Here is a 20,964-nt window from a genome sequence, read left to right on the forward strand (position 1 = left end):
CCAACAGTGTTGTTAGGGAGGGAGTTCCAGGATTTTGACCCAGCGACGATGAGGGAACGGTCAATCTGTAAGCCAGCAGCATACTACCCCCTCTAATTATCTGCAAGTGACGAGTTGTGGTTTATTTTTTAAATTTCATAATCAAAGTTGCACGCACTCTCACTTCCCCATAGCTTCGCCCGTATCAACTGGCAGAGGTTCAGAAGACATCGGGCCCTCAAAATGAAAATCTCCTGCCCACATAGTCTATGAATAAAGCAAGCTTTACAGCGCAATGTACACCGGTGCTCTCCCCTCCTGTTGTGTGCGTGCAAATCAGCACGGCAACTCTCAATGTAGTTAGCAACAGCCCCGTTCTTGGGTCCAAAAATAACCATTACTGCATCGCTTTCCGACAGTTTGTCAATGAGAAATGTCAGCAAACTACAGCCTGTAGATGGGATGGAGATCTTTAAGTACAGTGATCGGTTACCATATGTTGGATATTCGGTTCAACATTCTACTATCAATAAATAAATATTACATACACAATATGGGGGGGGGCACAGTGGCATAGTGGTTAGCACTGTTGCGTCACAGCGGCAGGGACCCGGGTTCAAATCTGGCCTCGGGCGACTGTCTGTGTGGAGTTTGCACATTCTCCCTGTGTCTGCGTGGGTTTTCTCCGGGTGCTCCGGTTTCCTCCCACAGTCCAAAGATGTGCGGGTTAGGTTGATTTGGCTATGATAAATTGACCCTTAGTGTTAGGGGGATTAAATACGTGGAGGTTACAGGGATCGGGTGGGATATGTGTCGGTGCAGGCCCGATGGGCCAAAATGGCCTCTATCTGCACTGTGGGGATTCTGTGATTCTGTGAATAGCAAAATACTGTACTGCAGATGCTGGGAATCTGAATCATACAATAATAGAAAGTTACAGCCACTGGAAGGAGGCCACTTTGGCCCATCGTGTCCGCGCCGGCCAACAAAGAACTATCCAGCCGAATCCCACTTCCCAGCTCTTGGTCCGTAGCCCTGCAGGTTAGCGCATCCCAAGAGCACATCCAAGTGCTTTTTAAATGTGGTTGGGGTTCCTGCTTCTAGCACCCGTTCAGGCAGTGAGTTCCAGAGCCCCACAGCCCTCTGGGTGAAGACATTTCCCCTCAAAACCCCTCTAAACCTTCCATCATCAATTACTTTAAATCTGTGCCCCCTGGGTTTTGACCCCTCTGCTATGGGAAATGGGCCCTTTCTTTCCACTTTATCTATGCCCCTCATAATCCTATGCACCTCAATAAGGTCTCCCCTCAGCCTCCTCTGTTCCAAGGGAAACAGACCCAGCCTATCCAGTCTTTCCTCATAGCTAAGATTCTCTACTCTCGGCAACATCCTTGTAAATCTCCTCTGTAGACTTTCTAGTGCAATCACATCTCACAGAAACCACACAGTGCAGATAGAGGCCATTTCGGCCCATCGAGCCTGCACCGACACATATCCCACCCGATCCCCGTAACCCCTACACCAACACATATCCCACCCTATCCCCGTAACCCCACGTATTTAATCCCCCTAACACTAAGGGTCAATTTATCATAGCCAATCAACCTAACCCGCACATCTTTGGACTGTGGGAGGAAACCGGAGCACCCGGAGTAAACCCACGCAAACACGGGGAGAATGTGCAAACTCCACACAGACAGTCGCCCGAGGCCGGATTCGAACCCGGGTCCCTGGCGCTGTGAGGCAACAGTGCTAACCACTATGCCACCGTGCTGCCCAGCTGTAATGTGGTGACCAGAACTAGCTGAGGCCTAACTAGAGATGTAATGGATTTTAATCAGGTGTAGAGGCAGGGAAAGGGGGAGGGGAGGAAAATTGAAGGCACAATCTGTGTTAAGCTAGGAGGCAGGAGAGATTAAATGTTGCAAATGGGACTGGCAGAATCATCAATAGCCACCTGAAAATTGGGGGCAGGGATTATAGTCTGAAATTGTTCAACTCAATCTTGAGTCCAGAAGGCTGTAAAGTGCCTAATTGAAAGATTACATCTCCAACCTTTTCCATAACTGATGAAGGGTCATCGACCTGAAACGTTAACTCTGTTTCTCTCTCCATGGATGCTGCCTGGCCTGCTGAGTGCTTCCAGCATTTTCTGTTGTTATTATACTAACTACTACCTCCTTGGTTTGGCCGTCAGGTGCATTAACTTTCCCAGAATCTTTAGTTAATCAATACAAGTATCCATTTGTCCTTGCATTGCGATTTTGTTCATTACAAATCTGCTCTCAATCCAGTGCCAATCGACAATCAGTGACACTCTCTCCAACAATCTATAGATTGACTTTCCCTGCAAAGCGTTGTTTCATAGGTTTGTCAAATCATTTTTTACCAAATTGATAAGAGCTTTGTCTCAAAGTATCAACAATCCCCAATGGCACTCAGCCCCACTTTAGCTTATGCATCTTAAAAAGTGACCTTCACCCCTTCTCCTGATCTTACGACAGGCACAGCCAATCTTCTTGCAGTCACAAGATGTCGCTCTAGGTCTGGCTAAAGTGCCAATATTGTCCCTCTCTGCTGTCTCTCAATAGTTATTTAGTTACTTCCTGCTATCATTCTGGCATCAACCCTGTACATTGCTAGTTCTCAAATTATCATGTATCCGAGTCTTTGCAAGCTGGTACTAATTTTCATCACCAAACTGCCTGTAAGTCATTCACTTTATCAGCTTTTGTTATGTTGATGTCATGTCCCTGAGCAGGCTGGCTGTGAATCAATAATTCCACTGCTGTCCTAAGCATCAACAGAATATCAGTGAACTAGCAACAATCTGAATAGTAATGATTACTAGGTTTACCCAGTTTCATGATTTGTATAAAAATTTAATTTTTACCATTTATTTTAAATCACTGAAAGTGTGCCCATGTCCCTTTGTCTCGCTTTAAATGCTATGGATTGTGCAGCGAATCATCAGTTCTCCCCTTCATCAAATTATGAAACACTGCCCTCCCCAATCTCTCTTCAAAGCACTAAAAATTCTGACATAAGAAACCTCACTAAGCACTTGGTTGAGTATAAAACAGGGCTTTAATCAACTGTTTCACAACCATGAGATTCTAGTTACATCACTAGTTCCTGGTTACAAAAACGTCCTGGGCAAGCTGGGCCCACGCCCGTTTATTAATACTCCTTGGACGGCGCCACCAGCTGGCGGCCCAGTGTTATGTCATGAGTCATTTCTTCATGAATGATAAGATTCACGACAAATTCCATGTGTCAAGCTCCAAGACTGCCTGCCTGCCTCAGTCTGTGGGGGAACTATTATGATGTGAATTATTAACACATCATCAATCTGTGAGTAGCTATTAAAGATGCTTCAATATCATTCTCTTCACTACTCGATAGCGCTGCATGTACTTATGCTGTCATCCGTCTGAAATTGTGCTTGGACCCAAATATCATTAAATCACCTGTCGCGCTCTTAACTTCCTGTAAGTCAGTTCCTGTGCCTGGACTGACGACGGCTGTATTCTCATGGACTGCAGCATCAAGCATGACAGATTCCCTTCCCATCACTTTAAGTGAGTCAAGTTGCTAAACAAGTACATCACACGTAGCGTTCTTGTTCAAAATCTCCAATGCGTCATCGCCACATTATGCTTTACTTCAAAACTTCGTGCTTCATCACCCATTCAACCATTGATACTTACCCATTCCCAGTCTGTCCAACAATAACCAACTCCGTTCATTCATGTTAATTCTTTCTAATAGGAAATCATTCATAAGACAATAAGAATTAGGTGCAGGAGTTGGCCATACGGCCCCTCGAGCCTTCTCCGCCATTCAATAAGACCATGGCTGATCATCGACCTCAACTCCACTTCCCTGACTGATCATATCCCTCGATTCCCCTAGAATCCAAAAGTCAGTCTATCTCAGCCTTGAATATACTCAACAACTCAGCATTCACAGCCCTCTGGGGCAGAGAATTCCAAAGATTCAAAACCTGCTGAGTGAAGACATTCCTCCACGTCTCAGTCTTAAAAGGCTGGCCACTTATCCTGAGACTGTGCCCCCTAGTTCTAGATACTCCAGCCAGGGGTAACAATCTCAGCATCTACCCTGTCAATCCCCCGCAGAATCTTATATGTTTCAATGAGATCACCTCTCATTCATCTAAACTACAGGGAGTATAAGCCCAGTCTACACAATCTCTCATCATAGGACAACCCTCTCATCCCAGGAATCAATCTAGCAAGCCTTCGTTGGACCGCCTCTAAGGCAAGTATGCCCTTTCTCAGATAAGGAGACCAAAACAGTGCACAGTACTCCAGGTGTGGTCTCACCAAAGACTGGTACAATTGTATTAAGACTTCCTCACTCTTGTACTCCAAACCGCTTGCAACAAAGGCCAACATGCCATTTGTCTTTCTAATTGCTTGCTTACCCGGCTGCTAACTTTCTGTGTTTGTTGTTTGAGGACACCCAAATCTCTCTGAACACCAACATTTGAAAGTTTCTCACCATTTAATTTCTTGTTTGTTTTTCTATTCTTCCCACCAAAGTGAATAACCTCACATTTCTTCACATTATATTTCATCTGCCACCTTATTGCCCAGTCTATTAACCTGTTTATATCCCTTTGCAGGCGTTTAGTGTCATCCTCACAGCTTACTTTCCCACCGCGACAAAGCGACATCTTCTCAGTTCCCTTCTAGGTAATAATATTCATGTTACAGATCAGAAAGAATATTCCCTCGCTTCGAAGTTGGTTGATCCTGTCAGTCAGCCAATCAGTGTTCTCCGACTTCCAAGCGGAATATTCAGACAACCCAACATTGAAAAGATGTGTACAGCAGTTATACAAGTAGACAAAATGTTGCAGCTCTCGAAAGACAGGGCCCACCTTAGAATAAGCACCTCAGCTCATTCGTGAAACTATCCAGGCCCCAGCCAAATTGGTCAGGAGCCGAAATTCTGCATTCAAATTATAACAAGCCAATTAGTAACAATATGGACATATATAGGCGAAATCAGTCAATTCTCTGTCGTTTCCACAGAAAACTGGCATGGATTTGTTGGGCCGAATGGCCTGTTTCTGTGCTGTGTATTCTATGTAATCAGCAGATAAGAACATAAGATATAGCAGCTGGAGTAGGCTATTTGGCATCTCGAGCCTGCTCCGCCATTCAATAAGATCATGGCGGATCTTCTACCTAATCTCCACGTTCTTGCACTATCACCATATCTCCTGATTCCCATAATATTCAAAAATCCATCAATCTCTGTCTTGAATATATTCTACGACTGAGCCTCCACAATCCTCTGGGGTAGAGAATTCCAAAGATTCACCACAATCTGAGTGAAGAAATCTCCCCTCTTCTCAGTCCTAAATAGCCAACCCCTTGTTCTGAGACTGTGACCCCTGGTTCTAGACTTCCCAGCGAGGGGAAACATCCTCCCTCCATCTACCCTGTCAAGCCCTGAAAAAAAAAATTGTATGTTTCAATGAGATCACCTCTCATTCTTCTAAACTCTAGAAGCTTAGTCTACTCAATCTCTCCTCATAGGACAATCCTCCCCATCCCAGGAATCAATCTGGTGAACCTTAGTTGCAATCCCTCTACGGCAAGTATATCCTTCCTTAGGTAAGGAGACCAAAACTGTACACAATACTCCAGGTGTGGTCTCACCAGGCCCTATATAATTGCAGTAAGACATCTTTGCTCTTCTACTAAAATCCACTTGCAATAAAGGCCAACACACCATTTGTTTTCCAAATTGCTTGCTCTACCTGCATGTTAACTTTCAATGATTTGTGTACAAGGACACCCAGGTCCCTCTGAACACCAACATTTCCCAATCTCTCACCTTTTTAAAAAATACCCTGCTTTCCTGTTTTTCCTACCAAAGTCGATAACTTCACATTTCTCCACATTATATTCCATTTGGCATGTTCTTGCCCACTCACTTATATTGTCTATAACCCCTTGAAAACTCTTTGCATCCTCCTTCTTATGTTCATTAATAAATAGACATTCTTATTATGAACACAGCTAGCTTTTGCTAGCTACTTTATTGAGCACATGTGGACTAGGTACAGTATCTGTAGAGGCATCCATCTTGACTGCTGCCTTGTGGGTAGCCTAGTGCCTCATGGGTAATGTAGTCTTAATATACATACAGCTGGGTAGTGTAGTCTTATATATATATATACAGCTCTACAGCTCCACCTAGTGTCCACTATAGAATGACATGTTATTGATCATTACACTCCTCACAACTTACATTCCAGCCCAGCTTTATTTTCTTTCTTAACCAATCCTCAATCCACGCTAGTATATTACCTCCAATCCCAAGAGCCCTAATTTTGTTTAAAACCTCTTGTATGGCACCTTATCGAATGCCTTCTGAAAAACCAATTACACCACATCCACTGGTTCCCCCTCATCAATTATTCTAGTTACAACCTCAAAAAACTCTAACAGATTCGTCAAGCACGATTTCCCTTTCATAAATCCGTGTTGACTCTGCCCAATCCTATTATTATTTTCTAAGTGTCCTGTTACCACATCCTTAATAATAGACTCTAGCATTTCCCCTACTACTGATGTCAGCCCATTTTCTCTCCCCTCCTTTTGTAAATAGTATGGTTAAATTTGCTACCTTCCAATCTGTGGGAACAGTTCTAGAATCTATGTAATTTTGGAAAATGACGACCACTGCATCCACTATCACTATAGCCAGCTTTTAAAAACCCTAGGTTGCAGGCCATCAGGCCCAGGGAATTTATCTGCTTTCAGTCCCATTAATTTCTCCAGTACTATTTTTGACTAATACTAATTTCTTTCAGTTCCTCATTCTCGCTAGACCCTTGGTTCTCCACTATTTCCATGAAGTTTTTTACATCTTCCTCCTTGAAGACAGACACAAAGTATTTGTTTAATTTCTCTGCCATTTCATTATTCCCCATTATAATTCCTTCTGTCTCAGCCTGTAAGGGACACACATTTACTTTCCTTTGCCTTTTTACATACCTATCGAAGCTTTTACAGTCTGTTTTTATGCCTCTCGCTAGTTTACTATCATATTCTATTTTTCCCTGCTTTATCAATTTCTTGGTCCTCCTTTGCTAAATTCTAAAATCCTCCCAATCCTCATGCTGACTACTCCTTGTGGCAACATTATAAGCCTCTTCCGTGGGTCCAATACTCTCTTTAACTTCTCTTGTTGGCAAGATGGCTCAAAACATCTGGGAGTTAAGCAGTTAATAATATGTCGTATACAATTGCAATGTCCAGGCAATAGAAAGTTATTTAGGCACAGGTGAAAATATTCAGATCATACTTCGGAAGCTGGTGTACCAAGGATTTCAATAGATCATTGGCCATCCAGCATCTGCATCCAGAAACAGTTGCTGAAATCAAGCGAGGTGGCTGTTTTACTCTCTGTGAAGATGAACCAAGAAGTGTATACAACATAGAGAAGGTACCGGGTTCGGTACACAGAGGGTCGTGAGAAGAAATACCCAAATTGTGGTTCAAATGTGAAGTTTTTGCACTTTTTTGTTTCGATTGAACATCGGGAAATGGAACACGCCCCTGGCAATAACCTTCATTACAGAGAGGCAGGAATAGCAATCTTTCTTCCACTATGCCCTCCGGATGTTTTCGTAGATTTCTGTACGCTCCGGATGCCTGTCTGCTTCTTCTCCGAGCCCCTGCTCTTGATTCCTTTCCATCTGTAGGTGGTCAAGCGTCGCATAAGTGACGTAGCAGTCAGGAGATTCAGGGTTTCTCTGAAAGGAAATCGAAATTCTCTCAATGCAAAGTTCTCCATTCCATGGCACTTTTTCAACCCATTCCTGCCATTCGTTTGATACATGATAACAAGGAAGATCGGGGGGCTCAATTTGAGGTCGGAGGCGTACCTCCAGAGCACACCTTCAACCAGATTTTATAAAATCCGCACCTACCTGCTGGCTCCCGGGCTTCGGAGACTTCGGGTCCTGGGCCTCCAGGCATACGTCTGTGCAAAGGCCCACAGATCCCAGGGATGCAGGTGATTCGGAAGTGCCCCTGGGATCCCGTGGGCCAGGGCCTCCAATCAGAAACGGGGATTCCTCATAGGGATTCCATTTGCGAACGGAATCACCATAAACAAGAAGCCAATCCCCAAATATTTCAATCATTTTCACAACTGCAATAAAAATAAATGTTCCCACTTCCAAATTTAATTCAATGAAGGATTCCCACCAAAAATTAAGTTTTTCAAAAAATAATTTTAACCATTTTAATCCAGGCCAAAACTTACATAAACTAATTTTAAATGTTTGTGTGTGATTTTTTGATTTTTAAATTTTTATTTAACAGGCCGTGCGCCTGCTCTTACCAGGCATAAGGGTCTCGTGGGCATTTGCTGAGCAGTAGTTGGACAAATAGACTCCCCAGACAGGGGAAACATCCTCCTTGCCTCTACCTTGTCAAGCCCTGTAAGAATTTTGTATGTTTCAATGAGATCACCTCTCCTTCTTCTGAACTCTAGAGAATATAGGCCTATTCTACTCAATCTCTCCTCATAGGACAATGCCCCCATCCCAGGAACCAGCCCGGTGAACCTTCGTTGCACTCCCTCTATGGCAAGTATATCCTTCCTTAGGTAAGGAGAATAAATCTGAACTAAATTCCATATACCAAAATGTACCCACTCTTTATGTCCTCGTATCGATCCCTCCCATAATACTGACGCTTGCTCCAAGTTACAAAGTGGCATTTACGTGTTTCGTGCAACACTACTTGCTCAGATGCTCTCTTCAAATTAAGAGCAGAGTTTCAGAAACAGCAGGAAAAAATGGGACTGAACTTGCAGTCAGAGACATAGAGGGCCATAGACGATAGGAGCAGGAATAGGCCATTCAGCCCCTCGAACCTGCTCCACCATTCAATGAGATCATGGCTGATCATCCAAATTTATTACCCTGTCTCTGCTTTCTCCCCATATCCCTTGATCCCTTTAGTCTTAAGAAATATATCCAACTCCTTCTTGAATATATTTAATGAATTGGCCTCTACTGCCTTCTGTGGTAGAGAATTCCACAGATTCACCACTCTCTGGGTGAAGAAATTCCTCCTCATCTCTGTCCTAATTTGCTTACACCTTATCTTTAGACTGTGACCCCTGGTTCTGGACTCCCCCTCCATCGGGAACATCCTTCCTGCATCTAGTCTGTCTAGTCCTGTTAGAATTTTATAAGTTTCAATGATATCCCCTCCCATTTTCTAAACTCCAGCGAGTATAGGGCAGCACGGTGGCATAGTGGTTAGCACTGTTGCCTCACAGCTCCAGGGACCCGGGTTCGAATCCGGCCTCGGGTGACTGTCTGTGTGGAGTTTGCACATTCTCCCCGTGTTTGCGTGGGTTTCCTCCGGGTGCTCCGGTTTCCTCCCACAGTCCAAAGATGTGCAGGTTAGGTTGATTGGCTATGATAAAATTGACCCTTAGTGTTAGGGGGATTAAATACGTGGGGTTACGGGGATAGGGTGGGATATGTGTTGGTGTAGGGGTTACGGGGATCGGGGGTGGGATATGTGTCGGTGCAGGCTCGATGGGCCGAAATGGCCTCTATCTGCACTGTGAGGTTTCTGTGATTCTGTGATTCTGTGATAAGCACAATCGACCCAGTCTCTCCTCATACATCATTCCTGCCACCCCGGGTATCAGTCTGGTGAATCTTCGCTGCACTCCCTCCATGGCAAGAACATCCTTCCTCAATTAAGGCGACCAAAACTGTACACAAAACTCAAGGTGTGGTCTCACCAAGGCCCTGCACAACTGCAGCAAGACATCCTTGTTCCTGTACTCGAACCCTCTCGCTACGAAGGCCAACATACCATTTGCCTTCTTAACCGCCTGCTGCACCTGCATGCTTACCTTCAGCGACTGGTGCACAAGGACACCCAGGTCTCGTTTCACGTCCCCTTCTCCCATTCTGTTGCCGTTCAGATAATAATCTGCCTTCCTGTTTTTGCCACCAAAGTAGATAACCTCACAGTTATCCACATTATACTGCATCTGCCATACATCTGCCCAATCACCCAACCTATCCAAATCATACTGGAGTTTCTCGGCATCCTCACAGCACACACGCCCACCCAGCTTTGTGTCATCTGCAAACTTGGAGATATTACATCTAGTTCCCTCGTCTAGATCATTAATATATATTGTGAATAACTGGGGTCCTAGGACTGATCCCTGCGGTACCCCACTAGTCACTGCCTGCCACTCGGAAAAAGATCTGTTTATTCCAACTCTTTGCTTCCTGTCGGCCAGCCAGTTCCCTATCCAAGTCAGTACCTTGCCCCCAATCCCATGTGCTTTAACTTTACACGCTAATATCTTATGCAGAACCTTATCGATAGTGTCCCTGGTATCACGTGGGCTGGCTCAACCAATCACAAAGGGAGCTTCCTATTACGCTCATGGTCAATCCATTTACGTTTGCAATCCCCATAAGCTTAATAGGAATCACCCAAAAAACGTTATTATAGCACTGGAATAAAGAAAATCATTACATGTTTAAAACTAATTAAAATACAAATTAATTAAACATTTAAAGCAGCAAACATTAGATTTTTTGAAAAATAAAACTAAACATTTTTCAAAGGGCCAAAAATATCAAACTTATTTTACAGGTTTTGAATGTTAATATGATTTTTTAAATGTATTTTAATATTTATTTGCACCCTTATTCTGGTAAAAGAAGGTGTTACGCCTGCATTTACCAGGCATAAGAGTTTCATGAGCTTTTGCTGGGCAGGCGTATGTGCATTTCCCGGGGATGCGGAGGATCTGTCAAGAAGTCTAAACACCGCCCCTTGACATTCAATGGCATTACCATCGCCGAATCCCCCACCATCAACATCCTGGCGGTCACCATTGACCAGAAACGTAACTGGACCAGCCACATAAATACTGTGGCAACAGGATCAGGTCAGAGGCTAGGTATTCAGTGGCGAGTGTCTCACCTCCTGACTCCCCAAAGCATTTCCACCATCTACAAGGCACAAGTCAGGAGTGTGATGGAATACTCTCCACTTGCCTGGATGAGTGCAGCTCCAACAACACTCAAGAAGCTCAACAACATCCAGGACAAAGCAGCCCAGTTGATTGGCACCCCATCCATCACCTTAAACATGCACTCCCTCCACCACCGGTGCACCATGGCTGCAGTGTGTACCATCTACAAGATGCACTGCAGCAACTCGCCTAGGCTTCTTCAGTAGCACCTCCCAAACCTGCGACCTCTTCCGCCTAGAAGGACAAGGGCAGCAGGCACATGGGAACACCACCACCTCTAGGTTCCCCTCCAAGTCACACACTATCCTGACTGGGAAGTATATCGGCCGTTCCTTCATGGTCACTGCATCAAATTCCTGGAACTCACTCCCTAACAGCACTGTGGGAGTACCTTCACCACACAGACTGGAGCAGTTCAAAGCGGCGGCTCACCACCACCTTCTCAAGGGCAACTAGGAATGGGCAATAAATGCTGGCTTTGCCAGCGACGCCCACATCCCATAAAAATGAATTTTTAAAAAGATTGGAAGTTCTGGGGTTTCCACGCAAGCACAGTCCATGTGTAAAAATGGTGCTTGCGGAGCACGTACGGGTGCATAAGCATTGCATACCCAGTCATCAGCCCGTGAAACATCCAAGCTTATCATTTTTACAAAAGCAAAATACAGCGGATGCTTGCAGGCTGAAATGAAACCCAAAAAAAAATCTGTAACAACTCAGCAGGCCAGACAGCATCTGGTGCGTGATAAGCAGAGTTGTGGGGGGTGGCTTTTGGTGGTGGGACTGTTGGCAAAATGGCAAAAACTGAGAGTGGTTTCGGAACCCGCCTCCAACCCACCTCTGCTGAGAAAATCGTGCCCAACATGTCAGCTCGACGACCTCGCATCAGAACTGGGAAATGTTAAAAATGCAACAGGTTGGACACAAGTCGAGTGACAGGGAAGAGGGGGGAGGGGAGGAAAGAACAAAAGGGAAGGTCTGTGATAGGGTGGAAGGCAGGAGAGATTAAATGACAAAAGGGGTGATGGTACAAGGCAAAAGGGAGATGGTAATGGGACAGGTTTAGGAACAAAAGGTGGGTCTAGAGGAGCTGAACAATACTTTCAAACTCAGCAGGCCAGGCAGCATCCGTGGAGAGAGAAACAGAGTTAAAGGCCCAGAAATTAGGGTCGGGGGCTTCCCGTGGGTGCAAACACCCGACCTGCACTTAACCTGTGCGCCGGCCGTTGAGCTGTGGGCCCGCGTGAGATTCTGATCCTGGGCCTGCACAAACTGCCGGCGCGCAGTGCTTGCATATCCCAGGGGCAGTTAGTTCAATACGTCCCCTGGGATCATGTGGGCCATGGAGAGCCAATGGTAGCAGGGAAACTCTATTCATAGATTTGAATGGAAGACCTGTCAAATCTATGAATAGAGATCGGCCCCAAAACCTAACTAAAGCTTCAAATAATTTTTTTCTCAATCACATTTTTAAAATAGCTATAAATTACATAAAATTACTATTTCAAACAATAATTTACATTTTTGAAAAGATTAATTACAGTTTTTAACGGGGCTAAAAATAAAGTTAACTTTCTTTAAAGTATTTAAAAATAATAAACCTGTGGAAAAAATGTTTGAATTTTACTTAATTCACCACTTACCTTGTTGAAAGCAGGCCCTGTGACTGCTTTTTAAAAGCGTAGCTCTTGGAGACTTACCCTCCCGGAGAAACCTGTTAACAAATGGATGTTCCAGGCGAACGCGCTGCCTCTCCGGCGCATGCGTTCGACCTGTGAAACCCTTCCATCAGGGGAACGGATGTTCCGCTTTCCCATGCATGCACAGTGCATGCACGAAAACGGCACTTTCGTTGGCCCTACACATGAGTACCCCATGCGTACTCACCCGTGGGGACCCGAATTTCTGGCCCAACGTTTCAGGCCGAAGACCTTTCGTCAGAACTGGGAAAAAAAGCAGGAAAAGGAACAGGTTTTAATGCAAGTTTGGGGGCTGGAAATTGGGGGAGGGGATGAAAGAACAAAAGGGAAGGTCTCTGATAGGATGGAAGGCAGGAGAAGTAAAGAGGCATTAAGAGATATTCAAGGCGAGCGGAGATGGGAATGGGACAGGTTAAGAAACAAAGGATGGCTCTAGATGGAGTGTGAATTGCGCTGGCAGAATGAAAGACAGCTGGCATGTGGGAGGGAAAAAGAAAACAAATCTGTTCCTTTTCCTGCTTTTTTCCAGTTCTGAGGAAAGGTCTTCAACCTGAAACATTAACTCTGTTTCTCTCTCCACGGATGCTGCCTGGCCTGCTGAGTTTTTCCAGCGTTTTCTGTTTGCTATTTCAGATTTCCAGCATCCGCAATATTTTGCAATTGTACGATCCTTTTGTTCTTTTAAAAAAAAATCCTCATTGAGAACTGTTCCGTATTTTCTGCTTCTTTGAATGCATTTTATGGTATCGGTATAGGTCCACATTTACAATTGCAAAGCTTTCCAGATTAGAAACATAGAAGATAGGAGCACGAGTAGACCATTCGGCCCCTCGAGCCTGCTCCGCCATTTAATGAGATCATGGCTGATCATCCAAATTCAGTACCCTGTCCCTGCTTCCTCCCCATATCCCTTGATCCCTTTAGCCTTAAGAAATGTATCTAACTCCTTCTTGAAAATATTTAATGAATTGGCCTCCACCGCCCTCTGTGGCAGAGAATTCCAAAGGTTCACCACTCTCTGGGTGAAGGAATTCCTCCACATCTCTGTCCTAAATGTCTTACCCCTTATCTTTAGACTGTGACCCCTGGTTCTGGACTCCCCCGCCATCAGGAACATCCTTCCTGCATCTAGTCTGTCTAGTGCTGTTCGAATTTTATAAGTTTCAATGAGATCCCCTCTCATTCTTCTAAACTCCAGCGAATATAAGCCCAATCGACACAATCTCTCCTCATACGTCATTCCTGACATCCCAGGTATCAGTCTGATGAATCTTCGCTGCACTCCCTCCATAACAAGAACATCCTTCCTCAGATAAGGCGACCAAAACTGCACACAATACACAAGGTGTGGTCTCACCAAGGCACTGTACAACTGCAGCAAGACATCCTTGCTCCTGTACTCGAATCCTCTCGCTATGAAGGCCAACATACCATTTGCCTTCTTAACCGCCTGCTGCACCTGCATGCTTACCTTGAGCGACTGGTGCACAAGGACACCCAGGTCTCGTTGCACTTCCCCTTCTCCCAATCTGTTGCCATTCAGATAATAATCTGCCTTCCTGTTTTTGCCACCAAAGTAGATAACCTCGCATTTATCCACGTTATACTGCATCTGCCATGCAGCTGCCCAATCACCCAACCTGTCCAAATCATACTGGAGTTTCTCTGCATCCTCCTCACAGCACACACACACACCCAGCTTTGTGTTGTCTGCAAACTTGGAGATATTACATCTGGTTCCCTTGTCATTTATGAATTATCCAAAGCGCATGAATGGTGGTTACATGAGTTCATGCTTCAGTTTCCTATTGAAGGAGTACATTCTGGCATGAGCTTGGCCATTTCCTTGGTCCCTGAATTTTAATGGGCTGATTTACACACAATTTATGTTCAGCATATTCTAATTCAAGGTAAATTTGAGCGTAAATTGAGATTGGTAGCATGACCGCATTTTGCGGTAAAACCTCCGGCTTCCACCCTGGAAGCAAATCCCTGGCGAATTTTAATTTGATCAATCCAGTGTAAATCCACCAACCTTTGAAGCCCCGATTATCAGTAAACAAAAGAGACTTACTGGGTTTCGCCTTGCGCCATTGCCATTGCGACCTGCAACCAACAAAAAAATACATTGCGAGTGTCCATGTGGATTATATTCTATGACCCGTCATCCCTTCCCATTATTTTCCATAGTGCCTCAGTTAAGTAAAACAATTTATCAGTAATTAGCAATTGTATATGCCGCTGGTCAAATAGATATCAAATTGAAAATAAGAGATTTAGCACAGGCAGCAGTAAGTCCATTTTTAACACTAAGGGTTGTGAGGCTGTTGAATGCACTACCCGAGTTAGTGATTGAGCAGAGGCGGTGTCAACATTTAAGATCAAGCTAGTTGAGGGAAAGCGAAATAAAGGGATATGGGAACAATATGGGCACATGGGTAACGACGACTGGTCCTGTGGCAGATAAACACCAAAACAATTTACTCAAAATTGCCCTTTTTCAACTTTTCTACTGGCCCTCTACCTTCTGAGAGCCAGTGGAGATTGATAACAAACGTGGCCATGCTCACATCGTTCACAGACAACAACAACTTGTATTTAAATAGCAACTTTAACATAGCAAAACGTTCCAAGGCGCTTCACAGAAGTATTATAAGACAAAAAATTTGACACCGAGCCACATAAGGAGAAATTAGGGCAGCTACCAAAAGCTTGGTAAAAGAAATAGGTTATAAGGAGTGTCTTATAGGAGGAGAGAGAGGTAGAGAGGCGGAGAGGTTTAGGGAGGGAATTCCAGAGCTTAGGACCTAGGCAGCAGAAGGCACGGCCACCAATGGTGGAGCGATTATAATCAGGGATGCTGAAGAGGGCAGAATTTAGAGGGGTGCAGATATCTCGGGGGGTTGTGCGGCTGGAGGAGATTACTGAGATAGGGAGGGGGCGAGGGCCATGGAGGGATTTGAAAACAAGGATGAGAATTTTGAAATCGAGGCGCTACTTAACCGGGAGCCGTAGTAGGTCAGCGAGCACAGGGGTGATGGGCGAACGGGACTTGGTGCGAGTTAGTACACGGGCAGCTGACTTTTGGATGACCTCAAGTTTACGTAGGGTAGAATGCGGGAGGTCAGCCAGGAATGGGTTAAAATAGTCATGTCTAGATGTAGCAAAGGCACGGATGGGGGTTTCAGCAGCAGATGAGCTGAGGCAAGTGCGGAGCCGGGCGATGTTACGGAGGTGGAAATAGGTGGTTTTAGTCATGCCATGGATATATGATCGGAAGCTCATTTCAGGGTCAAATATGGCACTACAATTGCGAAAAGTGTGGTCCAGCCTCAGACATACCACAACACAGTAAATCAAAAGCATAGCACCTGCTCCTGGTGTAAAAGGTAATAAGACAAAATCGTTCATTCCCAGCAATTTTATCATATTCACAAAGAATGGGTGGCATTAGAACCAATTTCTTGCTATATTGATACGACCGCGTGGGCAGGAGGCATTATCAATTGGTAATATTCTCTCCTTGTCAAAATCGAACGGCTTACTGATGGAAATTAAAGAATCAGAGCAACTTAGAGCACAAAAGGTGCCTGTGCCAGCTCTTTGAAAGTGTTATCCAATTAATCCCATTAACCCTCACCCTCCTCTTTCCCCATAGCCCAGCAAATATTCCTTTCCATCTATTTATCCAATTCCTTTCTAAATATTACGATTAAACCTGCTATCAGGCAGTGAATTCCAGATCGTAACAACTTGCTGCGTAAAACAAACTTCTCCTCATCTCCCCCTTTGGTTCCTTTGCCAATTATCTTAAACCCGTGTCCTCTGCTTATGGACTCTCCCGTTTTTCCGAATTTATTCTATAATACCCCTCCTAATTTCGAAACACTGCTATTAAACCTCCCCCTAACCTTCTCTGCTCTGAGGAGAACAATCCCAATTTATCAATTCCCGCCACGTAAGGGACACACGGTCACGACGGCAGAGCTAGCCCATTCATTAAATATATAGGTGTTGTTTAAATAAATAGCTGTCGATAAATGGAACCAAGTTTCCACTGCCGTGCCACTGGCAATCCGGGCATGGATTGCGCCCAAATTCCGCTGGTTTTCCAAAGGGTTTCCTCTCAAGTTTCATCTCAAACTCGTTTGCATATCGCCAAAAGTAAAATATGCCATGCACCAGTGCAATCGGGCAGCGTCTTAAAACGTAAGTTGAAATTATGGTTTAAAAATATTCCTTGTTGTAGTGGTAATTTGGTGCCGTTTGATTAATATAACTATAAATGGGTTTAACAAAAATAAGCATTTTTAAATCCGAGTGTCTAGTAAGCCGAATTTAAGTACCTGAAAATAATTTTTTAAAAGCTATACAGAAGAAACATTTGCTGGTGACATTGATGAACAGTAATCAGTTTCAGGTTGGGTGATTGGGCAGATGCATGGCAGATGCAGTTTAATGTGGATAAATGCGAGGTTATCCACTTTGGCGGCAAAAACAGGAAGGCCGATTATTATCTGAACGGCAATAGATTGGGAGAAGGGGAAGTGCAACGAGACCTGTGTGTCCTTGTGCACCAGTCGCTGAAGGTAAGCATGCAGGTGCAGCAGGCGGTTAAGAAGGCAAATGGTATGTTGGCCTTCATAGTGAGAGGATTCGAGTACAGGAGCAAGGATGTCTTGCTGCAGTTGTACAGGGCCTTGATGAGGCCACATCTTGAGTATTGTGTGCAGTTTTGGTCGCCTTATCTGAGGAAGGATGTTCTTGCAATGGAGGGAGTGCAGAGAAGATTCACCAGACTGATACCTGGGATGGCAGAAATGACGTATGAGGAGAGATTGGGTTGATTGGACTTATACTCGCTGGAGTTTAGAAGAATGAGAGGGGATCTCATTGAAACTTAAAAAATGTTAACAGGACTAGATGCAGGAAGGATGTTCCCGGTGGCCGGGGAGTCCAGAACCAGGGGTCACAGTCTAAGGATAAGGGGTAAGTCATTTAGGACAGAGATGAGGAGGAATTTATTCACCCAGAGAGTGGGGAACCTGTGGAATTCTCTACCACAGAAGGCAGTTGAGGCCAATTCATTTATTATATTCAAGAAGGAGTTGGATATATTTCTTAAGGCTAAAGGAATCAAGGGATATGGGGAGAAGGCAGGGACAGCGTACTGATTTTGGATGATCAACCATGATCTCATTAAATGGCGGAGCAGGCTCGAGGGGCTGAATGGCCTACTCCTGCTCCAATCTTCTATGTATCTATGTTTCTCAGTAAATTAAAGGAGTGATAGTCATAAGCTTTTAAAACATCCTTGGGCCAAAAAAGCAGTTTAATTTTAAGAGTCTCTGTGAAGGCCTGCAAATGGGCGCCATTAGCGGATACTCACAATGGTGAGTGATTCGATCAGGGGAGATGGCCCATTTGGTGGGCGGGGCCGGAATCCAGCGCGATGAATTTTAGACTGGCGCAAATGATCGCGGACGTCATTTGCACTTGAATTTATCTGCGCTGGTTTGTTCGATTTCGGCGATTAGGAAACTCCAGGCTGAATGTTTTGAAGAATATAAGAACATAAGAAATAGGAGCAGGAGTCGGCCATTTGGCCCTTCAAGCCTGCTCCACCACTCAATAAGATCATGGCTGATCTTCTACCTCATCTCCACTTTCCTGAACTATCCCCATATCCCTTGATTCCCTTAATATTCAAAAATCTATCGATCTCAGCCTTGAACATGCTCAACAACTGAGCCTCCACAGCCCTCTGGGGTAGAGAATTCCAAAGATTCACCACCCACTGAGTGAAGAAATGTCTCCTCATCTCTGCCCTAAATGGCCGATTCCTTATTCTAAGACTGTGATCCCTGGTTCTAGACTCCCCAGCCAGGGGAAACAACCTACCTTCATTTACCCTGTCACGCCCTGTAAGAATTTGCTATGTAATCAATGAGATCACCTCTCATTCTTCTAAACTTTAGAGAATATAGGCCTAGTCTACTCAATCTCTCCTCATAGGAAAATCCCCCCATCCCAGGGACCAGTCTGGTGAACCTTCGCTGCACTCCCTCTATGGCAATTATATCCTTCCTTAGGTAAGGAGACCAAAATTGTCCACAGTACTCCAGGTGTGGTCTCACCAGGACCCTATATAATTGTAGAAAGATGTCTTTACTCTTATACTCAAATCCACTTGTAATAAAGGCCAACAAACCATTTGCTTTCCTAATTGCTTGCTGTATCTGCATGTTAACTTTCAGTGATGTGTGTACAAGGACACCCAGGTTGCTCTGAGCACCAACATTTCCCAATCTCTCACCATTTATAAAACACTCTCCTCTTCTATTTTTCCAACCAAAGTGGATAACTTCACATTTCTCCACATTATGTCCAATTTGTCATGTTCTTGCCCATTTTCTTAGCCTGAAGCGTCCTTACTGGCTCCTCACAACACCCAGCTTTGTATCATCAGCAAACTTGGATATATTACATTTGGTTCCCTCTTCCAAATCATTGATGTAGATTGTGATTAGCGGAGGCCCAAGCACTGATCCTTAATAGTTACAGCCTGCCAACTCGAAAATGACCCGTTTATTCCTACTCTCTGTTTTCTGTAAATTTGTTAAAATTGATTCATATAGGATGCAATTATTCATGATGGGTGTTTGGCAACAGACTTATATAAAACACTGTCTCGTTTTACTTAACTGTAACCTCACACCTACTGAATGAAGCCTCCAATATAAGTTATTGTATTAATTAACTCACAGCTTACAGCCCCTTTCCCAGAAGAGAAATTCACATATATGTGTTTCCCAGTGACAGAAATAGGCAAAGTTTTTGCTCATTGATTACCATCTGCATTCCTCTTCATTTGGACCACAGCGTAAACTATGTCACCACCAGGAGAGGCTCTATTTCCTAAATAAAGAAAGAATAAATTGCAAATTATATATTACGAGCATTTCGTGAATTAAGGAATCAGCTACATTGTACAGATACCTAACCCAACTACTGGATTGTGAGATTCTATTCCCTGTGCAAATGCAGGTCTGACGACTGAGTCTAGTCTTGCAAAAATCTGATTATCTGCTTGTAATAGGAGGCAAGCCACTGACTAAAACTGAAAAGAACACACCGAGCTCATTTAATACTTGTTCATCATACTTTTCAAATACATACATACACACATAGAAATATACACTGATACACAGGTTGGTAAATGAAACAAAGAGATAATTGAGAGATAAATAGATAGATAGAGACAGATAGTCAGACCGACAGATATTAGATGGATCGACAGATATTAGACAGATTGACAGATATTAGACAGATTGACAGATATTAGACTGATAGAGAGGTAAACGGCGAGACAGAGAGAGAAAGAGATCAAGAGAGAGATCTTTAAGCGAGAGATTGATAGTGCGGGAGCAAGAGAGAAAGAGCGAGCAAGAGAGAAAGAGAGATCGATAGAGCAAGAGAGAACGAGAGCAAGAGAGAAAGAGAGCAAGAGAGAAAGAGAGCAGGAGAGAAAGAGAGCAGGAGAGAAAGAGAGCAGGAGAGAGAGAGAGAGATCGATAGAGAAAGAGAGCAGGGGAGCGAGAGAGAGAGAGCGCAAGAGAGAAAGAGAGAGCAAGAGAGATAGAGAGCAAGAGAGCAAGAGAGCAAGAGAGCAAGAGAGAAAGAGAGCAGGAGAGAAAGAGAGCAAGAGAGAAAGAGAGATCGATAGAGCAAGAGAGAAAGAGAGCAAGAGAGAAAGAGAGCAAGAGAGAAAGAGAGAAGAAAGAGAGAAAGAGAGAAAGAGAGAAAGAGAGCAGGAGAGAAAGAGAGCAGGAGAGAAAGAGAGCAGGAGAGAAAGAGAGATCGAGAGAGAGAGAGAGCAGGAGAGCAAGAGAGAGCGAGAGAGCAAGAGAGAAAGAGAGCAAGAGAGAAAGAGAGCAGGAGAGAAAGAGAGAAAGAGAGCAGGAGAGAAAGAGAGAAAGAGAGATCGATAGAGCAAGAGAGAAAGACAGCAAGAGAGCAAGAGAGAGCGAGAGAGAAAGAGAGCATGAGAGCAAGAGAGCAAGAGAGAAAGAGATCGATAGAGAAAGACAGCAAGAGAGCAAGAGAGAGTGAGAGAGAAAGAGAGCATGAGAGCAAGAGAGCAAGAGAGAAAGAGATCGATAGAGAAAGACAGCAAGAGAGCAAGAGAGAGCGAGAGAGAAAGAGAGCA

General features: G+C 44.3%; 1 protein-coding gene across 6 annotated transcripts in view; it reads right to left on the minus strand.

Moving 5' to 3' along the window:
• Positions 1-6,017: 6,017 nt before the first annotated feature.
• Positions 6,018-20,964, minus strand: part of LOC147084956 (Fc receptor-like protein 2) — a 177,492-nt gene continuing 162,545 nt past the window's right edge. For all 6 annotated transcript variants that reach the window (XM_085979657.1, XM_085979656.1, XM_085979653.1 and 3 more), the window contains 3 exons: positions 19,608-19,673; positions 14,830-14,861; positions 6,018-7,777 (listed from right to left, as the gene is read on the minus strand). In XM_085979657.1, the coding sequence (XP_085835783.1) occupies positions 7,631-7,777; positions 14,830-14,861; positions 19,608-19,673 (245 nt within the window). In that variant the 3' untranslated portion in view covers positions 6,018-7,630. The remainder of the gene's footprint in view (positions 7,778-14,829; positions 14,862-19,607; positions 19,674-20,964) is intronic.

The sequence above is a fragment of the Somniosus microcephalus genome, unplaced genomic scaffold (assembly GCF_052327205.1).
Source record: "Somniosus microcephalus isolate GS21.2 unplaced genomic scaffold, FLI_Smic_1.0 unresolved_chr9, whole genome shotgun sequence".
Taxonomy (NCBI): Eukaryota; Metazoa; Chordata; class Chondrichthyes; order Squaliformes; family Somniosidae; genus Somniosus; species Somniosus microcephalus.